Here is a 25,439-nt window from a genome sequence, read left to right as displayed (position 1 = left end):
ATCTCAGGCACAGATTTTATCTTGGGCACTTTGAAAATTTATAAATTAAATGCCACAGACAACACTCCAAGTTGAAAGAATCAGCACTGCAGCTGTGCCAGCTAACACTGCGAGAGCTCAAGATAAGGGATCAGACTGCTGCAGCAGTGTAAAGTACATCGTGTTTTTGAAATCAAGGTAATGAGACAAGGAGTGAGAAACAACAACAACAAAATTGCATCTGCAAATATTTCAATTACATGCTGGGATATTTCAGAAAACTTTCTTGAATCTGCCTTCCCTGACCTCAACTGCTGCATTGTATTTTTTTCATTATTTTAATATCAGGGTGAGATAGAAACAATTCCAACCTCAGTTTTGCTCTTCCAGTAGTATTAGGAAAAGAATGCAAGTTTGTGAAATACATTTCAGAATACTTTTTGCAAGGAACCTTTTTCAATGGATTTTTTTTTCACAGAACCACCTAATTGTCTTAAAGATATTAAACAGAGGGGCAAGGATCTGAGTAAAATGAAGAATGTTAATGAAAACTGACATTTTGTTTGAAAAAAACCCTTGATCTAATTTGCTAAATATTAAAAGAAGTTGGAGGTATCTTAGATTCTGATGAAATGATTGCATGGAACTCCCCCTAAATTTATGCCTATCAGCCTCAAAAAGAAAGTCAAAAGGAACGACAGAATAACAGAATCATTAAGGTTGGAAAGACCTCTAAGATCATTAAGTCCAACCAGCAGTGCCAAGTGCATCACTAAATAATACTGAGTAAATTAAGCAACAGCGAGGCTGTGACACATGTGGACACTTGCAGCTGCATTTCTGGAAAGCACTTTCCAGATCAAAGCCATAACCATCTTTTCTTTCCTTGGAAGAGTCACAAGCTCCGTTAGGAAGAAAAGGGTAAACTCGATAGCACTTATTTAAATCTAGGGTGCTGTAACTTCATAACTCTCCTGTGTTCAAAACAGTATCTTTCTTGGGGAGGCAGGGCCGGTGTTCAGCTTAGCCCTAAGGGAGTTGTAACAATGCTCTTTTCCCCATATTTATGATTTTCTCATTTTTATGATTAATGATTTATGATTATAGCCCCTTCTCTCAGAAAAAAAAATTCAGAAACTTTTGAAGTCTCTTGTTGAGCAACAATAATCTCTTGTTTGTTATCGAACAGAGGACACATTGTGTAGCACAGTTGGTGTGGTTGTTGTTGAAGTATTTAACTCCTGCTTGCATTTGATGAAATTCTTACAAGTCTGAAGAAAATATTTAGTAAAAATACCTGAGGTCAAATGAATTTTGCTCATTTTGAAATGTCATAAATAGCTCAAAGCCTGACCAAACTCTCTGAAATGGTCACAGACTGGGCTTCTGATACTATATGTGGCTTCTTGTTAAAGATTAGGGAAAGCACTGAAAATTTTAGTACATGAGGACCTCAGATAGCTCAGTAAATTGAAATTAACACCACAGTGACACAGACAGCTGAGCAAGGGACTTGACTCATCTGTAAAATAACCCTATCACATTCGTTTTTAGGCTGACTGGGGTGTGGGGACACTTACAACTGCAACAGGGGGTGACACAGGTGGTAGTGTCCAGTGATGGTGGGAAATATGGCAGTATTGCCCTTAGCAGCACATCAGCACAGTGGTGTGGCCACATCCTGAGCTCACTTACCTGCGTGTGCAACCTCACCCAGAGGGCAAAAGGGAAAATCAGTTGAAGTTTTCAGAGCTCTGCCTTTGGCAACATAGCCCTTGTGAGTCCTTGGAGACAGCAGCTCCCACCAGCACCTCAAAGCAGCTGCAGATGCAAGGCTGAATGCTTTTACACTGCACACATGATTTTTTGTACCTACAGAGCAAACCCAATGCAAAGTTTTACTGGCTTTCATTTATCCTTTGCTGTGGTAATGAAAAGGATCATCGTCAAAGAGGATGAGGGCCATTAAAAACTCAATATTCCGCTACAGCGATTGGTTTATGGCCTCATTTGGCAGCAGTTTTCTTTATCAGGTGTGCAGCTTCATTGCCTGCCCTATGGCCCACATGCTTCAAGAGTTTGTTATCTGCAGGACACTGTGTTCCTGTTTCCAGAATAGATGGTACCTGGCACAGGAACTGTTCAGGGGTGAACATTACAGAAGACCTGATTCTCCAACCTGTTAGCCAGTTTTGGCACTCTGTCTCCACAGAATTTTGTGAAGATAGAAGGAAAAAAATATGGGTTGGAGATCAGACCTTGCATTGCTGATAGCTTTTACTGAAAGAGTGTTTTACATAGCACTGCTACATGAAAAATAGCTGTACTTGATTTTCTGTTATTGCCCGCCGTTAAACAAACCCAACTAAAGTTTTGTGGTACCCCTTAGGTGATGAAACACTGACTATCTCACACCTTGAAGACAGAAATAGCAAAACAGTAATGCTTGGAAATCACCCTGTTGTCTCCTCCACAACATGGTAACAGCTCACACATTTGAAAACTTTAAACATATTCCAACTCACATTTATTCATGTTACTGCTTTCACACTGATGTGGTGCAAGATACTATTAATTTCAGATGGGGCCACTGACATGCCCCAGTAAACTGTTGATACGTTTTATACCATGAATTAATACTGTACTCAGAACATTAATAAATACTTGAAAAGTCTGTAAATGACCTGCAGTGAACTCCTTTGTAAAAGTATTTACCTTATTTAAATGGATTTATTTCTATGTCAAAATATATTTTACCATGAACTGATGAATGAAAGTGTTCTGACAAATTGTGTGCACCTGATACGGTCTTTGTCACTGCTGTAAATCTGCATGAGTTTGGGACTGAGCAGAAAGTGATGAAGATTCTGCAGAGCCAAACAATATTTGATCTTAAGGTGCTCATTTTGCTCTCAGTAGAAGCAGCAGGTCTTGAAGCAACTTTTTGCAGCACTTCCCAGGGAGCTCCCGTGGGCTGGTGCTCAATGATCTGATGCTCTGATGATGCCTCAGTCCAGGGTGAAATGCTGGATACTTCAACCTCAGTCCAAGATGAAACGTTAGATGCTTCAAGCTCCTCTGAGTTCTCTGAGCACATCAGACCTCCTTGTATCCATGTGTGCCTTTGTGTGTGTGCTACTCACTGCCCCCCCGGAGCAAAGTCAAGCTACCATGCTAAGTACATGATACGGTGGTGCCTGACTGTGCCCTTTAGACATAGCCCTCGTGGCAAAGGTGGTTGCCATTGATAAGGCTGAAGGTGGCCAGGGAATGGTTGGTACTCTTGAGGGAGGTCATTCGTGTGGTGCTCCTGGCCATGCTCTGGGACCGGATGAGAAGGCGAGCTCTGCAGCAGAGCAGCTGGTTGTTGAACTGTTTCCGAAAGCTCTTGCTGAGCAGGTAGAGAGCAAATGGGTTGACACAAGAGTTAGTGAAGGCCAGGATCCGGGCACAGATGCTGGCAATGAAATGCAGCACGGAGGTGTCCACCTCGGAGTAGTGGTAGGACCGGTACAAGTAGACGATGTGAGTGGGAAGCCAGCAGAAGGCAAAGAGGCACACAAAGACCAGTACAGTCTTGGCCAGACGCTTACGGGATTCAATCTGGAAGAAGAAAGAGAGATGCAGATTAGCTGCTATTCCTAGCTCAGACCAGTAGCTGACAATTTTTACCAGCACTGCAGATTTGAGGCTAGCCCATGGCAGGTGGGATGTCCAGAGCAGGGAAATCTGGACTGCAGGTGAACAGAGTCAAGAACTCTCCTCAAATCCCTTCCCTCAAAACCAAATAATTCTGAAAATTTATTACCTAAGAAGTAGTCTTTCCTGTTTAGAGAAAAAATTCCATTGACTTGTCAGTTTGCAAAATCCCAGCTCAGGCAACAAAAGTGTGGACATTTGCATTAGTTATCCACATATAATATATACAATCATATGCAATTTTAATATATTACTTTATTATTAGTATCATTATTATAATTAATTATCGGGTAGGAGTCTGGGATTTTTCACAGAGCCCAGATGCAGGACATTCTGCCATGGGGCCATGTGGTATATGTACACAAAAGGGCTGTCAACAGCTTACAGCCCTTTGAGTTCAAGTGCAGCACTCAGAGTCTGAAGGAGATGGAGAAGCAGAGAAAGGATATTCTGTACTTGGGGAAACACCGAGGCAGTGGCAAGGTGAATCCTTCAGCTGAAAGCACTGGAGCCACCAGGAGAAGACAGATACAGGTGGTGAATAGATGAATGAACACCTCTGAGCACAATTTGAGCTTTGTCAGGGAAAGGTGCTTTTACAAAGCCAGCTAACACGCAGTACAACCTTCATGCACACAGGACACACTTTTGTTTTACTTACTTCTACGTGCTTGGAGTCAACCCAAAGGTATTGCTCAACCAAGGGGAGCTGAGGTAAACCATACCTTGTCTTTTGTCCACAAGTGCTGCACACTAGGCCAAAGAAGGGCAATGAGGCTGGTGAAGGGTCTGGAGCACAGAGAAGTGGCTGAGGGAGCTGGGGTTTTTAGCCTGGAGAAGAGGAGGCTCAGGGGAGACCTCATCACTGTCTACAACTACCTGACAGGAGGTTGTAGCCGGGGGGTGGTCGGTCTCTTTTCCCAGGCAACCAGCAATAGGACAAGAGGGCATGGTCTTAAGCTGTGCCAGGGGAAGTTCAGGTTGGACATTAAGGAAGAAGTTCTACACAGAAAGAATGACTGGGCATTGGAATGGGCAGCCCAGGGAGGTGGTGGAGTTCCTGGAGGTGTTTAAGGAAAGACTGGATTTGGCACTGAGTGCCATGGTCTAGTTGACAAGGTGGTGGGAGGTCATAGGTTGGACTAGATGATCTCAGAGGTCTTTTCCAACCTAGTTGATTCTGCGATCTCTCTTCCTAAAGAACACAAAAGCCATGATGGAGGTTGCCCAAAAGGAGAGGACAGACAGAGCTGCTCAGAAATGTACTGCTCTCTGGGAGAGGTTGCACAGCCAGAGTTTGCAGGATTGGAAAGTATAACACTGCTGACTTTTTAGGGCTTAGTAATGTTCTCCTCTCTGGCAATCCCTGCAACTCTTTACAGGTGCTCCTAGGGAATTTGTTGCATCCCACTCCCTGTATTTAAGTAGGGCCCGGATGACCTGAAACTGCTGTATAGCCCCAGCCCCACTGCCCTTGCTCCTGCCCTAGTGCAGCTGCAGTGCCTGGCCAGACTCCAGGGACACTTTGCTATCCTACCTCCCCTTCCAAGCTGCACAGGTAAATCAGAAACTGAGCATCTTACACAGGCTGATCTTTCCTCAGGGCAGCTGCAAGCAGGAAGCAGGCATGAGAGACCTGACAAGCCCATTTTGACTTTATTTGGTGCCCTTTTAATGGCACTGACCGAAAATCAGCCATTGAGCTTAGGGAGGATTGACATGTACCAGGTGATAATGTCTCCAGAGAACGGGCTGAAAATTAAATCCTTTGAGAAAGGGCTCTCCTTGGCCAAACCATATATTCTTTTTAAATGTATGCTTAATTTGATATAGGGCTATTGAGGCCACATCTGCACTATAAAGAAAGGAAGCAATGCAATAAAGAAATCGATACCAGTTATCTCAGATGGAGACCTATAGCTCTTGAATGCACTGCAGGACAGGAATGATGGACTGAGGGTGCTAGACTGCAGCCTGGCCTTTTGCTTTCTTTAGAGCTCTCTCCCCAAAACCAAAGGGTGAAAGGGCTGCTTTTATTGCTCAATTATTGTCACTAATCAAAACAGCCATCGGATCAGCGGAGAAATGGCCTGCAGGGGAGAAAGATTTACGCACATTCAGAAGGGGAAAAGGACAAGGATTTCAGAGATTGCACCTTATTTGATGGGCAAAAAACAAGTCTTTCCAGGCCTACTGCTTCACCATAGCACCTGAAAGCTATGTGACATGATTGTGTTGGGTCAGCCTAAGGTGGAGGTGTCAGCTGGGTGCAATTGTGTGGACAATTGTTCAGCTGAAGAACAGCTTGTGTCAGTTTAGCTGAGGTTGAAGCACACCTCAGTTGAAAGGAAGAGGTGAGACAAATAATATAAATATGTCAAGGTCAATAAGCTGTTTAGAAACAGGTAAGGCTTTATCCAAGGTCCTCTCTCTGACAAAACAACTTTCAGAAGTTTTGGTTTTCTCCCATATCACCCCTTTGATTCAATCTCTAAACACTGTATCCAGCTCTGCCTCTTTCCCTGCATACCAGTCAACACCTTTCCAGGCTTTGGCATGGGTCTCCTGCTATGCTTGCCATGGTAACCACTCTGCCAAAGTCTCTGAACTTAGAAATAGGAGGTGATGCTTTAACTGTTTAGCCCTATGTCATGGCTTCTTTCAACCATTTTAATTCTTTTACCCCAAGTAATCTATTAAAATTAGCACAACAAATGCAGTCTGTTCCAGTATAAATTTCTCTGTATTCCATCTTTCCTCCCAGAATCAAAGAGAATGTGGATTTTTGAAGAAAGTCAAATCTCTACCTGTTTCCTCACATGCACATTTCCTTCCACGGGGATGTTGTAAGCACTCCGGATCAAATTCTTAGCAATAAAATAATAATATACTGAAATTACAGATAGGGGAATGATATAAAATATGAGAAATGATGCCATTGAATGAATTTTGGGATGCAGCCCATCTGAATGAGGGTAAGGAGCACAGCTGATGAAGGTTTTATTAGTCCCTTTGTCATGGAAAGGGTGCAGATCTGAAAACACTGCTTCAGGGATGGCAAGCAACATGGATACAATCCAGATTATAGCAGCTCTCACACAGATCTTCATCAGTGCATGGGATGCTTGGATCTCCATTGGCCTTACTATAGCTTTATACCTAAAAAAACAAACAAAAAAGGAAATAGTTTATTGACCTCAACATTCAGGCATTGTATTCCTGCTTTTCCCTTTCATTCAGAAATAAAAACCCAAATGAAAGCCTCCTTTACTCAAGACTGATTTCTTTTCTGATGTTTTAAATTTCAATGTTTTCAATAGATTTCCCATTTTAAACCAGAGCCACCTGTCATGGGTCCATTCAGTTTCACGTGTATTGATTATGAGTTCATTTAATTTGCAATCGACCCAACAAAGCACAGTGCTGCCTGACATTAACATGTAAATTAATATTAATGACATTAATATGTGTCCAAATAGCATTAAGACAGGAAGTGCAATCATAGACTTCTCTTCAAAAGCATACAGCAGCTTTCACAGAATAGTATTGAAGGAAACTGGGTTGAGATTCTGCCACACGTTTCAAGCTGTGAGTGTGCTGGCCTCCTGCAAGCCACAGCTTATTTTTAGTCAAGCTATAAAGAGCATATTGCATGTTTTAATTGCTATTTGGTGGTGCAGCTGGCAAGAGTTGTCCTTAACTCAATGCACTCAGATTAAGTAGCCAGAACTACTAACTGAGTTTCTTGCAGAAAAAAAAAATTATTGCTTGCTATGCTAGATATGTAGAAGATATTTCTGATTTGAAATTTTGTCTTTCATTATTTCATCCTTTCAGAAAATTGTACTTTAGAATCCAAGAAAATCATAGAATCAAACTTATTTGAAGTTGATGTGTGTAATGAGAAGAATGGAAAACATCAGAGCTTCATATACGCCGGAGCCCTGCTCTGGCAGGAGTTCACACTCCAAGTAAACCACAACTCACATATGCATTTAAGAAACATGGTAGAAAAAAAAAAAGACAATTAGGAAGGAATATCTACAGGTTTCCTAAATTAGTATTTAGGGTCATCATCATACCAGTTACAAACTGTAGGATATTTCTGCCAGGATCTACCTCACACTGCCTGTGGTGCATTTGGTACCCCCTTGGTCAGCCAAAACCCATGCTCTGGGGACACTTCATGATTCCCTGCTTACTACAGTCTGCATTATCTAAGGCTAAACATTTGAAGGAGGAGTCTATCAGTCCCACACTGTTTTAGCTGGGTAATTGCTTCATTTGCAGGATAAGCATGAATTCAGTGTCTGATTATATGCAATATCCTGCTCAGCACACCTACTCTTTCCCTCTATGTAGGTATGATTGTGTCTACATATCTCTGAGTATATTTTATATACATAAACATATTTATATCTATAGATGCATGTATATACATGTAAACATGATTACATACATATTTCCATTTATTTATACTTATTTTTATAAAGACTGTATCTGGACATTTTGTCATTTGCAGATGTTCCTTCATACAGATGTCTTGTGTAGATGATTTTTTCTTTCATGTACTACAGACACTTTGCTCAACAGTTTGCTGTTTAACCACTTATTCTCCAAGCTCTACAGCTCCCCTTTAATCCAGCTATGCAGCTGCAGTGCCCAGATACAGTATTTTTAAGGCTTGCTTAACACCTCTTTAACTTGCACTCTAGTGGTGTCATACTACAAAGCACAACCTTCTAGCACCAGATCATAATCTCAGGTCAAGAAAATCGTGGCACAAATATGACGCTACAGCTATTGCAGTAACAGAACAGAAGGTAGATTACTAAAACAGTGTTGTTGAAATAGCTTGATTTACAGTTTAACTGACCAGATATAGATTATTGACATAAACACTAGCTAACTGAAAATCTTCACTAAACCTTAAGGAAGAGAAATGTAGAAGGAAATTAATAATATATCAAAGTATTAAATTTAGTTAATGCAAAGGTTTTTCTGCAGATGCTTTACTGTCTGCGTATCAACATAGCATGTTAGCATGATTATTTCTGGGATTTTCTTATAAAATATAGCCAGCTGAGACAGTATTTTACAGCATTAATTTCCAGGAACATGAATAAGTTAAAGAATACAGAGAAAGAGAAACTCTTTTTAATTTTTATTAACACTAACAGAGTAGGGGGAGCCAGAAAATGAATCCATTTCAAGTTATTAGTATATTTTAATTAGAGATGGCATTTACAAACAATGTAATTTTGAGAGAACATAATTAGAAATGGCTAGGAATGCTGGCACTGATTACTAATGTGCTGGTTTAAAGGTAAACTGGCAGGGGAAAATGAACCCAACTCAAAAGAGTCAGAATAACAATTTAATAAAAATAATAGAATAAATACAATTATACAGACAAGCAATTGGTTTTAACCCACAAAACCCAAATGCATAACCCAGCACCCTGGGGCATGAACAGAGTGGTGTTCTTTGGGCCCCCTGAGTCCAAAGTAAAGGGAGAGGGAAAACCCGTTGGTGAGAGTGCTGTTGCAGTCTGGTCGAGGGTGGTGATTGCAGTTTGGTTGAGAGTGATGGTTGCAGTTTGGTGGAGAGTGGTGGTCTGCAGTCTAGTTGAGAGTGGTGGTCACAGGCCTTCTCTCGATCCCACGAGTGGTACCAGAAGTCTCAAGACCCCAAGATTATATATCCTCAGGTTCAGGCAGGAATGCCCAGTACCTCCCTCAGGGCGGGAAGTTCCACAATGGGGATGAGGACAGGAGCATCCTCCTATCTCACAGGCCTCTTAACACCCAGTTTATAGCCTGAGAGGTCAGGTGTGCTCTGGGCAGCTGCTGTAATAGTCTATTGATAACAGTTTCTGGGAAATTGCATGGAAGACTATAGAATACACAGTTTTGGGTTACACCCACACAATGATGAGCTGGTCCCAGATGTTCTAACTAGGACAACTAGATGTTTAGTTTATTTTTAAAGTCTCCTACAGCCGACAAAGGAGAAGATCTGACAGAGGTTTTGCTTCAGTGTACACTTAAAGCATGAGGGTGAAAGAACAGAAAGATAAAACAGAAGAAACAAAGCTAGAAAATAGGTTTTGAAAATGTACATTCTCAGGTGCAGAAACATAGGGAGATATTTTCTTCATAGCCTGACAATGAAATCAAATTATTCTGCTGACTATCTACATGACTTCTTTGATGGTGAGTTAACTTATTCAGAAATCTTCAGTAATCTCCATTAGTCTCTGAGTATTAAAGCTTGATTGATCAGTATTGATCTGGTGGGAGTCTCCATTTCCAGTCACCTTGCTGATGCATCAATGGGTCCCTCCTCAGCTCGTGTCTCAGCAGCAATTCCCCCTCCCCTGCCAGATTAGGTTCTGGACAGCAGCTACTGTCTGCAGTAAGGGCACAGGGGGTGGGGGCTACACATGAGGAATTGGACCCCTAGGCTGGTGCTTGGGCTAAGACACCACTAGGAGGTTTTCCTCTGGTCGGTGTTCAGGGGGTGAAAAAGCTGCAGCTCCTGGTTGGTTTCTGAGTGGGGCTCAGAAATGCCTTCATTCCTTTACTTTCCTGCACCACCTTCCTGGCCCGGGTCAACCTTGAGATTTTTAATTTATTTGACATTTCTTAAGAACTTCATCAAGGTAGACTGGATTTGAGCAGCAGCTCATTCTGCTTTTCAGCACATATATTTCCAGTCTGTATGTCAAATAAAAATTCAAGCTCTCCACAGCTTTGTCCTCTGCAATTTCTTTTTCAATGAGTTAGCCTGAGGCACATAGCACATAACTTTACCACATTTAACATCCAGCATGTGAATATTTCTATCCACTTTGAAGGGGACATTGATGAATATGCCTATATACCTCAGTGGAGCCACGGACCAACATGGCCAGTCAAGCAAGCTGTCGTGCAAAGGTCTTATCACAGCATTATTTTTAACTCATATAGTAACATGGGCTCAGGCAGTACGTGTCACATGTTCAACTTGTCTGCAGTAAATCTGGCCCTGGATTTATCACCTCACATTCAGCCTCTCATTATTGTTTAATATATTTATTTTTTTTCAGCTGAACTCCTTTCCGTATCCGCTTTTAAAGAAATTTTTGAAAAAGATTATAAACCAGAGGTAGGATTCATGCCCTACAACAAAGGCCAAAACTTAAAAATATGCCTTCTGAAGATTCAGCTGAATAAAAAGAGATAGTCAAGAATTCATGTCAACTCCAATCTCTCTCCAGTTGTCAAAGAGCCCAGATGAAAATGACCAGGTTGATGATCTGATCAGAAATATGAAAGAGATGCTGACCTTTACCACTGCCCAGTCTTTGAATTTCTCTGTTCCCCCTGTGCTTGTGAAGCAGCAACCTGCTGCATGCACTGCAGCTGCCTTTGGGCCAGGATGGATGCCAATCATCTCCATGCCTCTCAGTCTTGTTCAAAGGAGCCCACAAAAAGAAATTACACGTGGGGCACTCTTAAGTGCACTTAACATAACTGCAGTTCCTGAGGCACCCTGATGCACCCTGTAGGGAAATCCTCTCCTACACCAGCCACAGTCACTGCTCAGGTGCTGTCCCAGGTCAATCTCCAGGCCTCCAAGAGGAAGCTGGTGAGAGGGTTGCTTCAACCCAGAATGCCTGATCACTTCCTAAACTAATCCTCAAAATTCATTGTGGATTGGTAAGATCTCACAGAGCATGTGCATGTCCACTGAATCCTTGGAAATGTCTTATATACATCTCTTAGGATCTCTATTGTACTTATTGAGTAATTGTTTCTCAGAACTGAAACTACTGAAATGACCATAAATCACTAAAATGTGGCACACCAAAGGTCTTTCTGTGGTAAATACTTTTTACACTGAGGTTAATATGACAGGCAAATAGAAAACTATGTCATTATCCTTGTGTTAATAATAATATAACTAATGATAGCATCACCTAATGTACTCTAAAACTTGGACTATGCAAACATTGGTTAATACCATGTACTTAGCCCCAAAGCTGCAGCTTCAAATATAAGCACAGAAGTAGCTTTACCACGGAAAAGACAGTTCCACGTATACTCTCCAAAGACACAGATCAAAATAAGGCCCCAAACAGATGTCAAAATTTCCTAGGAGCAGTTTCTCTGCTGGCAAAAAATACTTTATCCATCCTTGTGCTCCTCAGCAGAGCCAAGAAAATACATATCAGCTGAAGCATAAACAGACTCTGCCTGCAAAGCCATTATGCCTATATGTTTCTAAGCATATGGACATGCAGGGCTGAAATTTTACTCTCTGGGGAAGAAAGGACCTTATCTGTAACACTGCAGCCTCAGTTCTTCCTTCATGGCTTTTTCCTGTCACCTTCATCCACTTACTTATGCCTGCTACAACAGCCACAAAAATTAAATTAAAACAACTAAAGCGCGGGAGGAAAATCAGATGTTTCCCTTGGATTTAAATTAACTTCGCTCCATATGTCTAAATCTCTGGGGTTTTTGTTTTTAGGGAAGTAACTTTATGCTGTGTGGAGAAGCTGCTTCTATAGGCAGCCTCATCTTGCTTTCCTCTTTTATGACGGCAGTGGGAAAGGAACATCCCTCCCTCATGGCAGAGAAGGTAGCTGGTCACAGAGGTCAGTGGCTGTCAGAGATATTCCTGGTGACCGAATATGACAGCACAGCTTGTATAGTGCTATGTGCCTGCCACTACCTCCCTTTCATTGATTGAATCTGACTTAAAAGGAGGCACTAAGTTGCTTTCATAACTCTTGCTTCTTTACTTTTTTCAGCAGTGGGAGTGTAGCAGAGAAAACAGCTAAAAGAGACCGCCACAGAGTACTGCTCTTTTCTATCACAGTCCTTCCAAGCATGTCCATCTTCTTGCAGCTTAACCTCATGCTTGCAAGAAAAATAAGAAGAGAAAAAAAAAGCCTCCCCCATCCTTTCTACAGAGGAAAAGGACCCCGCCCCTCCCAAATGAATTTGCAGGAGTGACAAAGTTTCACTCCTTAAGTGACAAAGAAAGTTTCTTCCAAATAGTATTATCTGCTACTATGTCCTACACTGTTTACATAAAAAGATCCTGGGCCCTGCTCTTGAATTTGTATAATGATTTAAAAAACCCAAGTGTGTTAAGAACTGTTCAAACAGAATTTCAGAAGCCTTGACTGTCCTTGCTTCATTACTAGTCCCACTGTTTAGACTGCATCAGGCTGGCAGAAAGATGTGCCATACTGCCACTTTCTGCTTTATCTCCAAAGTGAGAAATCCACTTGTAAAGTTTTGAATCTGTTTAAACTGAGTTCTATTTTGAGAATTTGGGCTAATGTGAATCTCAAATTTAAATAAAAAAGCAGGGATTAGTTGGAATGGACTGATTGTCCTAAAAAAACCAGCCATGTAAATTGCTGAGAAGTGAAAATGCTGAGTTCTTCCCAGCTCTAGAAAACGAGCTCCTGAAATTGCCACAACTTCCTGCAGTAATGATGAAAGAACTGCCTCTCAGTCAGCACATCCCCACACTTCTTCTGTTCCCACTTGTAACCAAAACTGGGAGAAAAGCTGTGCAATTTACAGTCCCTCTAATCCTCAGTCATCTGTTCCCATTTGTAAGCTTAATGCGCGTACATTGATCTGGTCCTGGCCCGACAACAGACTGAACAAAAATCCTCTCATTAAGATTTTCTAATTATGTTCTACTAGTATCACATTATTGTTTTGCCCACATAATATGAAGGACTGGCTCAATCACCATGCAAAAAAGCCTAAGGCAACAAAGTTGATGCTACGGAAAAACTACATAAATGAAGCACATGGAGCCCTGTTGAGTGTGAAACGCCACTTGGAAAGCAAGGCTTATTAAATATCTGAAGAAATTTATGACAAATGAGATGCCACAAACTTTCTTTATTGTTTCCACCATGAATGTTATGAATATTTATAGCTCTGAAGACAATTCAATAAATCCACAAAATTGCTAGACTGTCTAACCCATCAACACACTCCGACAATCTATTCTGGGTCTATCTGCTTTCTGCATACTTAGTTATCATTATTATGCATGATTCTTGAGTGAACATCTGTTATTAAAATCTTCAGTAAATTGCATATGGGCACAAAGACATCTCTAATGGGCAAGTCTTAGATACATTGGCAGGTACTGCCTACTTTCTCTTTTTATTAATGTAACATTTAAATGAAAAGAAAAAGGAGGCATTGACGGAAGTGGCATAGTTCTCACTTTCTGAAGCATGTGTTCAAAATTCAGTCTGTATACCTGCATACTGCTACATTATCCTGGAATCTGGACAAATGGGAATTTCAGTCCAGGAATGACTAAATTCAGAATTGAGGCAGAGTGTTTTAGAGACCATTGAATTGCACTACATTTTGGTGAAGGAGAATTTAAACAGTAATCATCTCATAATGAATGTGCTATTCTCAATCATGACCATCCAGAGCATAAAATATTTCATAAGTTAACTATATATATGAAAAACAATGGTAGTAAAGGTTACTAGAGGAAATAGTGTGAGTCCCACAAATGACACTTTTCTCATCAGAAAGACCCCCACTGCACCCAGGATATTTATTACCAGTAGATGATCTTCATCTGATTCCAAGTCAAAGATTTCAATGGGGCCAGCTTTGCAGCTTGTTGCAGTCCTTGCAAACAAATGTGAGACCTGATGTCAGAAGGAGGGCTGGGACCCATTCGTTTATAAACATCCTTTAACTTGAAAAACAGCAAGCTCCCCCCCACAGCCAATGTCCCAGCTCCCCAGCACCAACTCAGCAGGGTACATGTTTCGACGTGCTCAAAACACTCAGCCAGAGGGATATGTATGTTCATGCCACCTGGCACCACAAACACATGCTGGTGGAGCAGCTTGCTGGTGCCTGGGGTTGGTAACCTGTTGTGCATCTGGAGTGGAGCTGGGATAACTGGTGCTGGCACCTGGGTCACCAGGCACGCAAAGGAGTAGGCCCCACTGATGCTTTCCATCCAAGGCTTTGCTGTCTCAGTCCAAGTCTCCAGGCATGTCAACAAGCTGGGATCAGGGGGTCTGCATGCCTGAGGACTGAACTCTTACCAGGACAATGAAAGCAGGTGCCTCAGTCATGGACTGCTCATTTTACTAGATAATCTGCCATATTTCTCCAGAAAGCACCACCTTTGGTGCACAAATACAACATCACTGACTAACCTAAACAGGTGGCATAACTGCTGGACATCCCACAAAGCCAGTTACAGACATTCATTAGAATTTCTAAAAATGGCAGTTTCTCAACCCCAAAGGTTCTGCCTGTGATGTACAATAAATCAATACTGCTCCTTGTTCTGACAAAGAAGAATACACCATTGACCTAAAAACTAGCACTTCCATAAGCTATAGCAGCTGTGGTGTGCTTATCTTAATTTTGTGGAAAGAGAATATATATATATATATATATATATATAAACCAAGACCAGGTTGGATGAGGCTTTGGGCAACCTGGTCTAGTGGAAGGTGTCCCTGCCCACACCAGAGGGCTTGGAAGTAGATAATCTTTAAGGTCCCTTTCAACCCAAACCTCACTATGATTCTGTGAACTTTAGAGAAGGGGATTTCTTGAAGTTAAAAGGAGCTGTCAAATCAGCTGACTGAGAATACAAAGATAAAAGCGACAACACTAACTATACACTAGTAGCTGACTCCCAGCCTGCTCCCTGGTGTCTCCCACCTTGCCATGAAAAAACTCTGCAGGGCAAAAAGCTGCCCTGAATAAGAGAAATTGAGGAGTCATTCTAAAACCTCACAGAAGTAATTAAAAAAATCAATATGCAACAGATGGGGGGAAAAGCAAAAGTAAATGACAGCAAATATTGGAGTTTTAAAATGTTGGTGACTGATAAGAGAAGCTGGAGGAGCCAACAAATTATCAAAGGTCACATTCAGACGAATGTGCATTTTAAAATACATCAGGAACAAAAAAAATAATCAGTAAGTCAGGCATACACATAAATGGTGAATATATGAACAAGGATGAGACAAAGTGATGAGCAATGACCAGATATTTGTCTTTAAGATCAAATGTGTGGGAGATTTATGTGATTCTATACTATGTGTGCTGTACTACAGCCATAGCAGAAAACTTGTCAGATGTAATAAAGAAGATGTGAGCTGACATCTGCTAACACAAACCAGTTTCACACCAGCAGGCCTGAATAATTTACCCCTAGGAGTACTAAAGGAACTGCCTGAGGAACAACCGGTGTTAATTTTTTTACAAATCTCGAAAAAGTGGTGATTTCCCCAGAAATGGAGAACTGGCTTCAAAGCTGTGAAGTTCAGAGAAGTGGGAAGGTGTGACCAAGACAACTGCAAGTACTTGGGTTGCCCAAGGCCTGTTTTAGTTAGAATAATAGAGAGGTTAATCCTACTAACATGATAATTAACATAAGGCTGTCTTGTTTAAGGCACAGCAGATTTCAGGGGTTTTTTATCCTTGTCACAATGTGATAGGTGATGTAAATAGGCTATGGGCCATGCTGGAGTACAAGGGAGGCACAGCTTGCCATGGGCATGTTGGTATGAGTGACCATGCATGTAGATATGCACATGTGTGTGCCTGGGTACCTGTGGTCCTCCCTCTCCTATCCATGCAATCCCTGCCCCACTCCCACAGGGCAAGGGTTAAAATTCAGTCCTGGACTAGGGGGGAAGTGTGGAGGGGTGAAGCTGTTCCAGGGTAGGACCCCGAGCCCCACGACCTCCCTAGCAGCACATCAAACATGCTGGCAAGAAGGCAGCAGTGTGTGGGGCCATTTCTAGCCTGGGTCCTGGGAACCTGCTCTAGATGCAGTGTTATTTATTGTGCATATCAGCAGCTGCCTTGAGCAGGCTATAAAGCTTTGCTGGGAAAGTTTGCAGATGACACAGTGGATGACCAGACTAAAATTATTGTAGAGTCATTGGGGTAAATGACCACAGTCTAACAGAAGCCATTTAACTCAGCCAGGTGTAAAATAGTATATATAGGACCCAAGTGAGCAGGTGATGCAAAAAAATTAGTGCCCTTTCAAGGAAAGAGGAAACCAAGAGAAAGCATTAGTGCATCTCTCCTGCACATGACAGAATGAGATATCCTGTGGGATTCCCATCATTCCAGCGTAATCCAAAATACAGTCAAGCCAGTTATGTGATGTTTAAGTCCTTTCTGTGGCTTCAGTAAACGTAAGTGTCATAAGAGATCATCACCACTACATGAACTTTCAGCAGCATGTTGGGGCTGAACAATCTAGTGCTATCCTTGACTGCTCTTATCATGGAGCCATAGAACATCTTGGTTAGGAGGGGATCTTTAAAGGGCCAAATAGACCAACACCCCTACAATGAGCAGGGACATCTTCAACGAAATCAGGTTACTCAAAGCCCCACCCAATCTGGCCTTGAACACTTCCAGGGATGAGGCATTCACCCGTTCCCTGAGCAACCTGTTCCACTGCCTCACCACGCGCATCATAAAAAAATTTCTTTCTTATGTCCAACCTAAACCTACCGTCTTTTAATTTAAAACCATTGCCCCTTGTCCTGTCATTACAGGTCTTGGTAAAAAGTCCCTCTCTGTTTTTCTTAGAAACCCCTTTGTGTATTGAAAAGCTGCAATAAGGTCTCCCCAGAGCCTTCTCTTCTCCAAACTGAACAACCCTAACTCTCTCAACCTTTCAGCTATGCTGTGAATTGGACTATTATGCAGTGGTTAAAGGTCAAACAAATTTCGATTTGAAATATGGCATAAGTTCTAAGCAGAGAGGATAACAGTGACACACACACAAGAGAGGGGCAGGGTGGTATGTGAGTCTGAATATTTAGAACGTAACCCAGTGTCACTAAAAAGATCTGTTTTAATCCAAATCCTATGAGATACTCAGTAGCCTCTGTGCACAGGTGTGGGCACTGCTGAACTGTGCAGTAGCTCCTAGTCCAGCGCCCGCATCTCTGGTTCTCCCAGGGCACTTGACTGTCCACATCTAAATCTCACGCTTCAGGGCTGTCTGAAGGTGTGAAGAAATGTTTCTTTCTCTCAGGGTGTCATGGTACTGTTTTCTGTCGTGCCTTCCCATAGAGCTGAAGAGACTGACCGTAGCCAGAGGGCAAGCAAGGACAGGATGGGCAAAGCCCTGACAATGGTTCTCCCTTTGATGCTCCACAGTCTTTGGCAGTCCAGTTAAACTGATCACTAGCCTGGCATCAGGAGGAGAGTTTTCTGCAAGAGATCTCCAGGTTTCTGCCTTTCTCTACAGCATAGCAATTGGCTTGCTGCTGGGATGCCTTCTGGTGTCTCAGCACTGCAAGAGGCCCAAGTCCTTTTTTTCTGCCCCAGGGCACAGGCTGGTCTTCTGGATATTGGAAGGCCTTGCCAGAGGCCCTACACAGTGGACAATGTGTGGGGGACTGAGGAGCCTGCTACAGGCAGGAGCTCAGGTAGGAGCTTGTGGCCCAGGGTGTCCCAGATGGTATGGGCTACGGTGGGCACCGGGGTGTCAAACTGCTGAGAAAAAAGTGAGGGGACTCCATAGGGCTAGCAGAGAAGTCTCTTTCAAAAATAAAGAAAAACAGGGACTGTCTGTGAGCAAAGCAGTTACTGGATGTTTCATTGCATATATGGGACAGGTTGTGCCTGCTTCTCCTTTTTCAGCTCAACCGCCTTCTACTCTTCTCAGACAGACTGTTGTCCACATCTGAACATCAGGTAAGTAACACACGAACTGATGGGACCACTGTAAGCTCACCTCCCTGCAGCAACGCTGACGTCTCAACCCACTGCTGGGACATGCAGCTGGCAAATTCTCCGTGGCCAGTTGCTCTCCTTATTAACAGTGTGTACAGCACTTCGTACCATGAGACCATGACAACTGATTGGGGGTTTTAGGTTTTACTGAAATGTAAACAATAGGTAATCTAACTTTTCTTCCTTTTGATTGCTTAAATATTGACAGTCTCCAGCACATTAGCACTGACTCTAACCTCGGATTTGCGCACTAGTCCCACTGCTATAAATGGAAGCTCTAATCTTCCTGGTTATAGAAGTGCATCTATTGTGTTTTGGCCATCTGCTCTGGTTAATCAAGATATTCAGAAAGTTTGTGCTGTTTGATCTGTTGCTCTTGGTGCAGATGGATTCAGGGGCTGAGGAAAGGGTGCTGAGAGTGTGTTATATCGACACAGTGGCCAGCAATGAGGATCTAAGACTCTTGTACATCAGCTGAAAGAGATATGGTTATGTCACTCTGCATGTGCCCTGTGAAGAGCAGCAGCAGGGACACTGTGCCAGCAGTGAGCGTTGAGATGGGGCTGCCCAGTGCTTCAGTGTAAGGGAAGGCTTTGGGCTGGGGCCCAAAGTCCCTCCAGTTTTCTTCCCCAGCTTGGAAGGACTGACGTTCCTGGCTGAGATCACATCAGTGGATCCAAAATCTACACGTGGGGTATCATTCTGCTGACTTGCACTGACTGGATTAGAGGCTGTCTTCATAGTTCAGAGAGCAGCTTTCTCCGCCACCCCCTCAAACCTTCCTGGGGCTGCACAGTAAATTACAGCACTAGTAAATTGCCAAAATAGTGCCTTAGTGACCTGAAAGAATTTCATGAATGCCATGGCTATATTGCCCAGAATAAATTCATAACCACCACAGACATGACACTTTACAACTGATCGTATTTTTTTTAAAAAGTGTCACTTTGTAATCCAGTTTGGCTTTCCATAGCTTTTATTTTAGAGTGGCATACTTCCCCTAGTCCTCTTGTGGAGACATAATCCAGTGATTGTAAAATAAAATAAATGAACTGACATGTAGATATTATTCCTCCTCTGGTTTTGCATGTAGTATTAATAGTAAGGGCTGGAGACATCTAAATCACAGAAGACATGAGTCCACTAAACAAAGACTTTTGCATGTTTAAAAGTGTATTTCTAGAAATTCTGGATTTGCTTCTTTCCATCCACCACTGCTTTTTTGTTTTGGTTTGGTTTTTTGTTTGTTTGTTTGTTTTGGAGAGGGGGTTGTTTGAGGGTTTCATTTCTTAGATAAACAAACTGTCACATGAGTTCAGAGGAACATCAAAAGTCATGTTTGTGACGCATTCCAAGGAACTCGGCACAGCTGGAAGTGCTACAGTATCCCTGAAACCATCTCTGCACCCAAAGCACTGAGGTCAACATTTCTAAAGCTAACATCCTCATTTCAGGTCTCCCATATGACTGCAATTCCTGCTGTCTGCAGCTGGTTTTACCAAGGTAAGCAACCTAATCTCACACGTAATGTCACTCCATGTGTCTCACTACACTGTCACTCCCACCACGGGACAGCAGGCACCTCTGGCTGGCAGGCATTGCTGCAGTTTTCCAGTACTAAAATCCAGATAATCCAAGGTACTTAAAGACGCTGCTTGTAAACTCCAACTACACTTAACACCTACTCTGCTGTGTGCTTGCAAAAACAGCATTACCTCAGGAAGGTTTCACTGCATGAGCACCAAGGCATTTCGATTTTTTACAATGTCAGTGAAACAGTGGGGAACTATGATCAATGCTTGACAGCCTGGGTAATTCAAATGCAAATGAATAAATTCTGTCAGTCACGGGAGAAAGTCAATTAAATAAAGACATCTCCCATGACATAGGCAATTAAGTGGTCTGCTTTTCCTCTTACTGTGCAAAGATTTTCCTTAATTTCCTGTCCCTTGTTGAGCCAGCCTTGGCCTTCCTGCCTAGGCTAGAAGCCCAGGTGTCACAGCTCTCACAAGTGCCTCTGTACCCCTTATCCTTGTACTGAGGAGGAGGAGGGCAAGCCGATGGGCGAACTCAAATTTCCTTTTTTCTGGGATGAGCTGAGCAGCAGCTGAAGAAACCCACTGCTTCAACAGTGCAGAGCAGCAGGGCAGACAAATGTCCTTTCCCTGCCAACATAATTTACAGTCTTTGTAAAACACACAAACAGCATGCACACACATGGAACACTTGCTTCTTTGCTCTTGTATACTCAGCCGTGGCGCCTTATCACTCATGGAAGGTGGCTGTAAGCACACCACATGCCTTAACCTTCTCCTGGCTGCTCTGAAAATTTGACACGCTCCCAGGAAAACAGGTATCACCTGACAGCTCCCACTGCCCCTGCAAAAGCAGTCAGACAGATGCAAGCACTGTGCAGCCAGAGGAGTGGTACCACGGGAAATACATTTCTAATATTGTTAACTCTTTTTTGCCCTTTCTTGCATACTGTCTGAAATAATTTACCTTTAATTTCTGATTGTACACAGAGCCAAACTAAGCACCCTTTGGCTAGGCCCTTCCTGCTCAAACCTGTGCAGGTGTGCTCTTCTGTGTCCATTTGTACACTGAGCACTTGCAGGCTGGGAGGCTCCCACTGCACAAAAGCTGAGATCAGCAATTTGTCCCTCTATTTCTCCTCAAGAACTTTGCAAGTGAATAGTCAATCCTCTAGAGAACCCCTCAGTCTCGGCGGGTCAAACCACTGAGCAGCTTTTGGTGCTCTGTGCTGGAGGCTGGCACTTAGTAGAGTGCAATCACTGGCAGATGATAGATTCCTAACACAGGGGAAAGTGGAAATGGAAAGAATAAAAGTATACCTCAAGAAGGTACACTCTTGCATCCATTATATGGGATGTGCAAAAACCTATTAAAACTGGGCCCCTCATTTCCAGAAGGTGATCCAAAGCAGCTGAGACGATTTGTACTGTTGTCATAAACATGCAGCATAGAAGTGTTTCACCACTCTCTCACATGCTCTATCTGCCCATCACACCTACACCCCGCCTTTCATCTTGTGTCTCTGGAAATGACCCTCTTGTATCACACTCCAACACTTTTCTTTACGCAGCAGATTTCTGACCCCTGCTATGCCAGGTCTCTCTAGGCATCACAGTGATACCTTCAGTGATGCCAGCAGTTGTCCCCACTTACTTTTGTCAGTAGAAGGACACTGGAATCAAGAGGGTTTTATTATAATTTTTTGCAGAAGATGAATTATGGACAAAAGTTCTGTAGTACATTGACAAGTCCCACTTTCTTTGGATACAGTGCCATGTGATGCTATTCACAGCAGATGGTTTAGAAGATTTTTTCCTTTCCCATGGTCTATGGCTTCAATTCATGAGAACAGGGACGTTCACATGCCTCATATGAGTATCTCAGGTAGGGTTCACATCCCTGAGCATTAGCCAGCTCAAATACAGGCATGTAATCTGTGCTAAACAGCAAGGCTTCCTCTATATCCAAGGAGGGAGTTAGGTATCTTGATGTAGTGATTTATCCTGTCTCTTTTGGAGGCATCTCTTTCCATGGACTAGGACACCTTGCTGACTATCTCGGAATGGCTTCTCACCTCAGACAGCAAAAGCCAAGTGAGATGAGCTGTGCCTGAGCAGCGTTACCTGCTGGACTACTGAGACCTCATGTTACCCGGTCTCATCACCACACCCCTTTCTTCTGCAGGTGTTTCCCTTTGTGCAATGTCACGTCTGTCCTCAGAAATGGTTGTCTATGAAACCATCTCACATGTCAGGCTCTGCATCTCCCTACGGAGATGGGGCTACAGCAGAGTGTTGGGCTTACAGACTCTCCACAGTCCCAGACAGGCATCACCATGGTGGTCACATTCAACTGACATCTTGGAAGTTTTCCCTTTACATTTTATGGTTATTTTCCACGTGGTTCTGACATGATTAATACTGGGGTCTGCAGTTCACAGTGACAATTTTAAGAAAATAGGCTAATGGGCTGTGAGCTGACAAAATACAGACTATTATTTTCTAACAAAATTATCCCAGCACTGCTGTTAACTTACCAAAATAGAAACTTCAGCAAATCTAACAGATAGATACAATTGTGTTTCAATGCACAGCGGTTTAGATTCATAGATCTAACAAAGTTAAAAGTTTCATTATTATCTCCTTCTGCAGTGGATCACAGATGCATTAGAAGAGGGTAAAATGATCCCTTGGAAATGGGAACATTAAAAGTGTGGTAATATTTGATAACCAGTAAAGCATGATGGTTAATAGGTTTCAGATAAAGCTGAAGTTCAGAACTTAAAGTCACCAAAGCCCAAGCTTGGCACAGCTGCTGTTTTCTGTTCTGTTCTTTCACTTCAGGCAAAAAGTGCTATTGATGTGTTACTCAGTAAAAGCATTTGCAACGTTTATCTTATGTGGCACGTGATCAGATAGCAACAATCTCTCTATAACACAATCTTCTTTACAATGCATTTTTCCTTTTCTTACACCCCTTAAAAATGGAAGGATGAATTTCCTGGAGAAATACTTCTTGTTTTCCTAATATTTTCTTCAGAGTAGTCACGTGGGATCCAGCCACCACATCAAACTCAGGAAAAAGTGTAGGTGGTCCTTTACTAGGGAGTTTGTGCAGTTTTCCTATTTTCCCAACACTTTTCGAGCACATTGCTTTAAGACTTTTATCTACATATAGGTCTGTTTGCCATCTGCTATTGGGACAAGCAGTGCTATTTTTATACATATCCCAACATGGAGTTGACAAACATATTGACTGTTCTGTCTCTGAAACTCTAAGGAGTCATCTGCTTTCTTTGAGATTGCATACAGTATATTGAAATATGTGCATAAACCACACTGAAATCTGGAAAAAGTAGTCTGATGTTTTCAAGCAGGTTAGGAAGAGAGACAGAGTAGCATGCAAGGGACTACTCAAAGTAAACCTAGTTTCACTTACTTGTGAACAAGGATGCAGTCCCCAGGTCTTTTTTGAGCAAAACAAAACTGAAATAATTTTTCACTCAGTTATTTGGTGTCACTTCAGCATGGTGACAATGTGCTCCTTAATCTCTTTCTTAAGTATCCAAATTAGAAGCAAAATATCCTGTCTTTTCTGATGTACATAAGAGTTTCCATAAAAGCCAATGCCTGATACTTACAACCTTTCCAGAAAGGTAGGCTCCTTTCTTCCAAATAACCTTCAAATGGAAATGCCTTTTGAATTTAAATCTGAATGCTCTGAGATAGTTTTCAAAGCCTCACAGAAATCGAAAATAGGGCTGGCTTATTAGAAGCATATAATTTGTTAAAGTCAAAGTTGTTTTAACATATTCTAAAATAGCATATTTACTGCACATTATTTTTTATCAAACATTATTGGAAGATGAAGTTTCTGAAACAACAGCACAGATCAGTTTTGATTGGAAAAGGGGCAAACAGTTTAATGAAGGGAAATACACCGGCTATCACAAACTGAGATTCCTGGCATCCTCATTTTAATATTTGAAAAATATTTTATGAAATATTGCCTCACCTATAATTAGCCTTAAGGAAGCAAACCACTAGAAAGAATTGATTTTCACTGTGCTTTAAATTGCTGCTCCAGTGCCTTCACGTTTGATGAAATATGGATCAATTATCTTTTTGGCAAATATGAACATGCTACCTTTTAGCAGAGCTTCATTAACAGCACTTTCTCTCTCTGGTCTTTAGCTTGATCTGCTCGTTTCTATTTGAATTAATGTAGACTATTAGCTAAATTGCACAAACATTTATTTTAGCCTAGAAAAAGTATCCCGTGTTCAGTCTGCATCCTCTTCAAGTTCTGTGCTAACAAACACCAGAAATTACCTGAGGTGGTTCTTTTTCCCTCATTACATTAAAAATAGACTTGTTACCTGAAAATACACATTCGTAGTCGTCCATTTTATGGAGTTATAATTATGCAGGCTTCTTTTCAAGGTGACAGCAGCCAAGCTTACCTGTCAGCTGAGAGAGCAGTGAGAGTAAAGACTGACACCCCTACAGAGGTGAGCTGTATGAAGGGGATAAGTTTGCATCCAGTTCTGCCGAACAGCCACTCGTCAGCAAGGTACCTGCTGGCATCCACGGGCACACAAGTCACTAGAAGCAGCAGGTCTCCCAGAGCCAAACTGGAGATGAACAAATTAGGGACATTTCTCATTGATTTAACAGTACAGAAGATCTTAATCAAAGTGATATTGCCAATAAGGCCTATCAAAATGATTATCCCATAGATTGTGGGGATGGCATAGAGGAACGCTGGGTAGAACCAGTCATCGCTGAGGAGGGAGACGTTTGCGCTCTGGTTGACAGAGAAGTTGTAGAGAATGAAGTTATCTGTTTCTAGGTCTAGCAGAAAGCACTCTCCAGATGCCATTGTCCTACTTTGCTCTTCTCGGAAGACAGCTTTCCTCTTTGAAAGTCCTCACATAAATTTCTCGCTTTAATTTTGCTGCTGCTTGCTGGCTTTAAGGAGTCAGAAGAGCTTAAAAGTCATATCAGTTTGTGAGACATCTTGATAATAACCAAACTGAAAAGCACCTGCAGCTTGCTCCACAGTCCTGTTTCCATAAGATGAAAGGAGAACATCTTTTAGCATAGTTTGAATCCTGAAATTTGCTTTTCCCTCCAAGACTTGTCTTGCTGTTGTGTATTCCTCAGCTCTGGAAGGCCAATTATCAAATTCACAGACCAGCAAGTGGCAGGCATTTTCAAAAACGGGGCTTGCTAAACTCCCAGCTTCAGGTCTGCCGAGCAGCTCCGAGTCCGAAACAAGGGAGTTACAGAAAGCACGAACTTTCGGGAGTTGCTGCCACGCTGCATTGCCAACCTCTCTCGCTTTCAGTGCCTGCCCCCGCCAGCTGGATTTAAAGTGAGGGGAAAAGCGAGGCTCGGCTGGCGGCTCGGATCCTATAGGCAGGATCTTCTGGACGTC

At 42.3% G+C, this 25,439-nt stretch overlaps 1 protein-coding gene across 1 annotated transcript; it reads right to left on the bottom strand.

Annotated features, from left to right (window-relative positions):
* Positions 1 to 2,594: 2,594 nt before the first annotated feature.
* Positions 2,595 to 25,439, bottom strand: GRPR (gastrin releasing peptide receptor). Its single transcript, XM_017812220.1, has 3 exons — positions 24,463 to 25,439; positions 6,486 to 6,837; positions 2,595 to 3,582 (listed from the first exon to the last, which is right to left on the bottom strand). Exons 1-3 carry the CDS (start codon positions 24,879 to 24,881, stop codon positions 3,190 to 3,192), a joined length of 1,164 nt encoding a protein of 387 aa, XP_017667709.1. The 5' UTR covers positions 24,882 to 25,439; the 3' UTR covers positions 2,595 to 3,189.

Source organism: Lepidothrix coronata, unplaced genomic scaffold (assembly GCF_001604755.1).
Source record: "Lepidothrix coronata isolate B3197 unplaced genomic scaffold, Lepidothrix_coronata-1.0 Scaffold35, whole genome shotgun sequence".
Taxonomy (NCBI): domain Eukaryota; kingdom Metazoa; phylum Chordata; class Aves; order Passeriformes; family Pipridae; genus Lepidothrix; species Lepidothrix coronata.
This window is presented reverse-complemented; position numbering and strand designations above follow the sequence as displayed.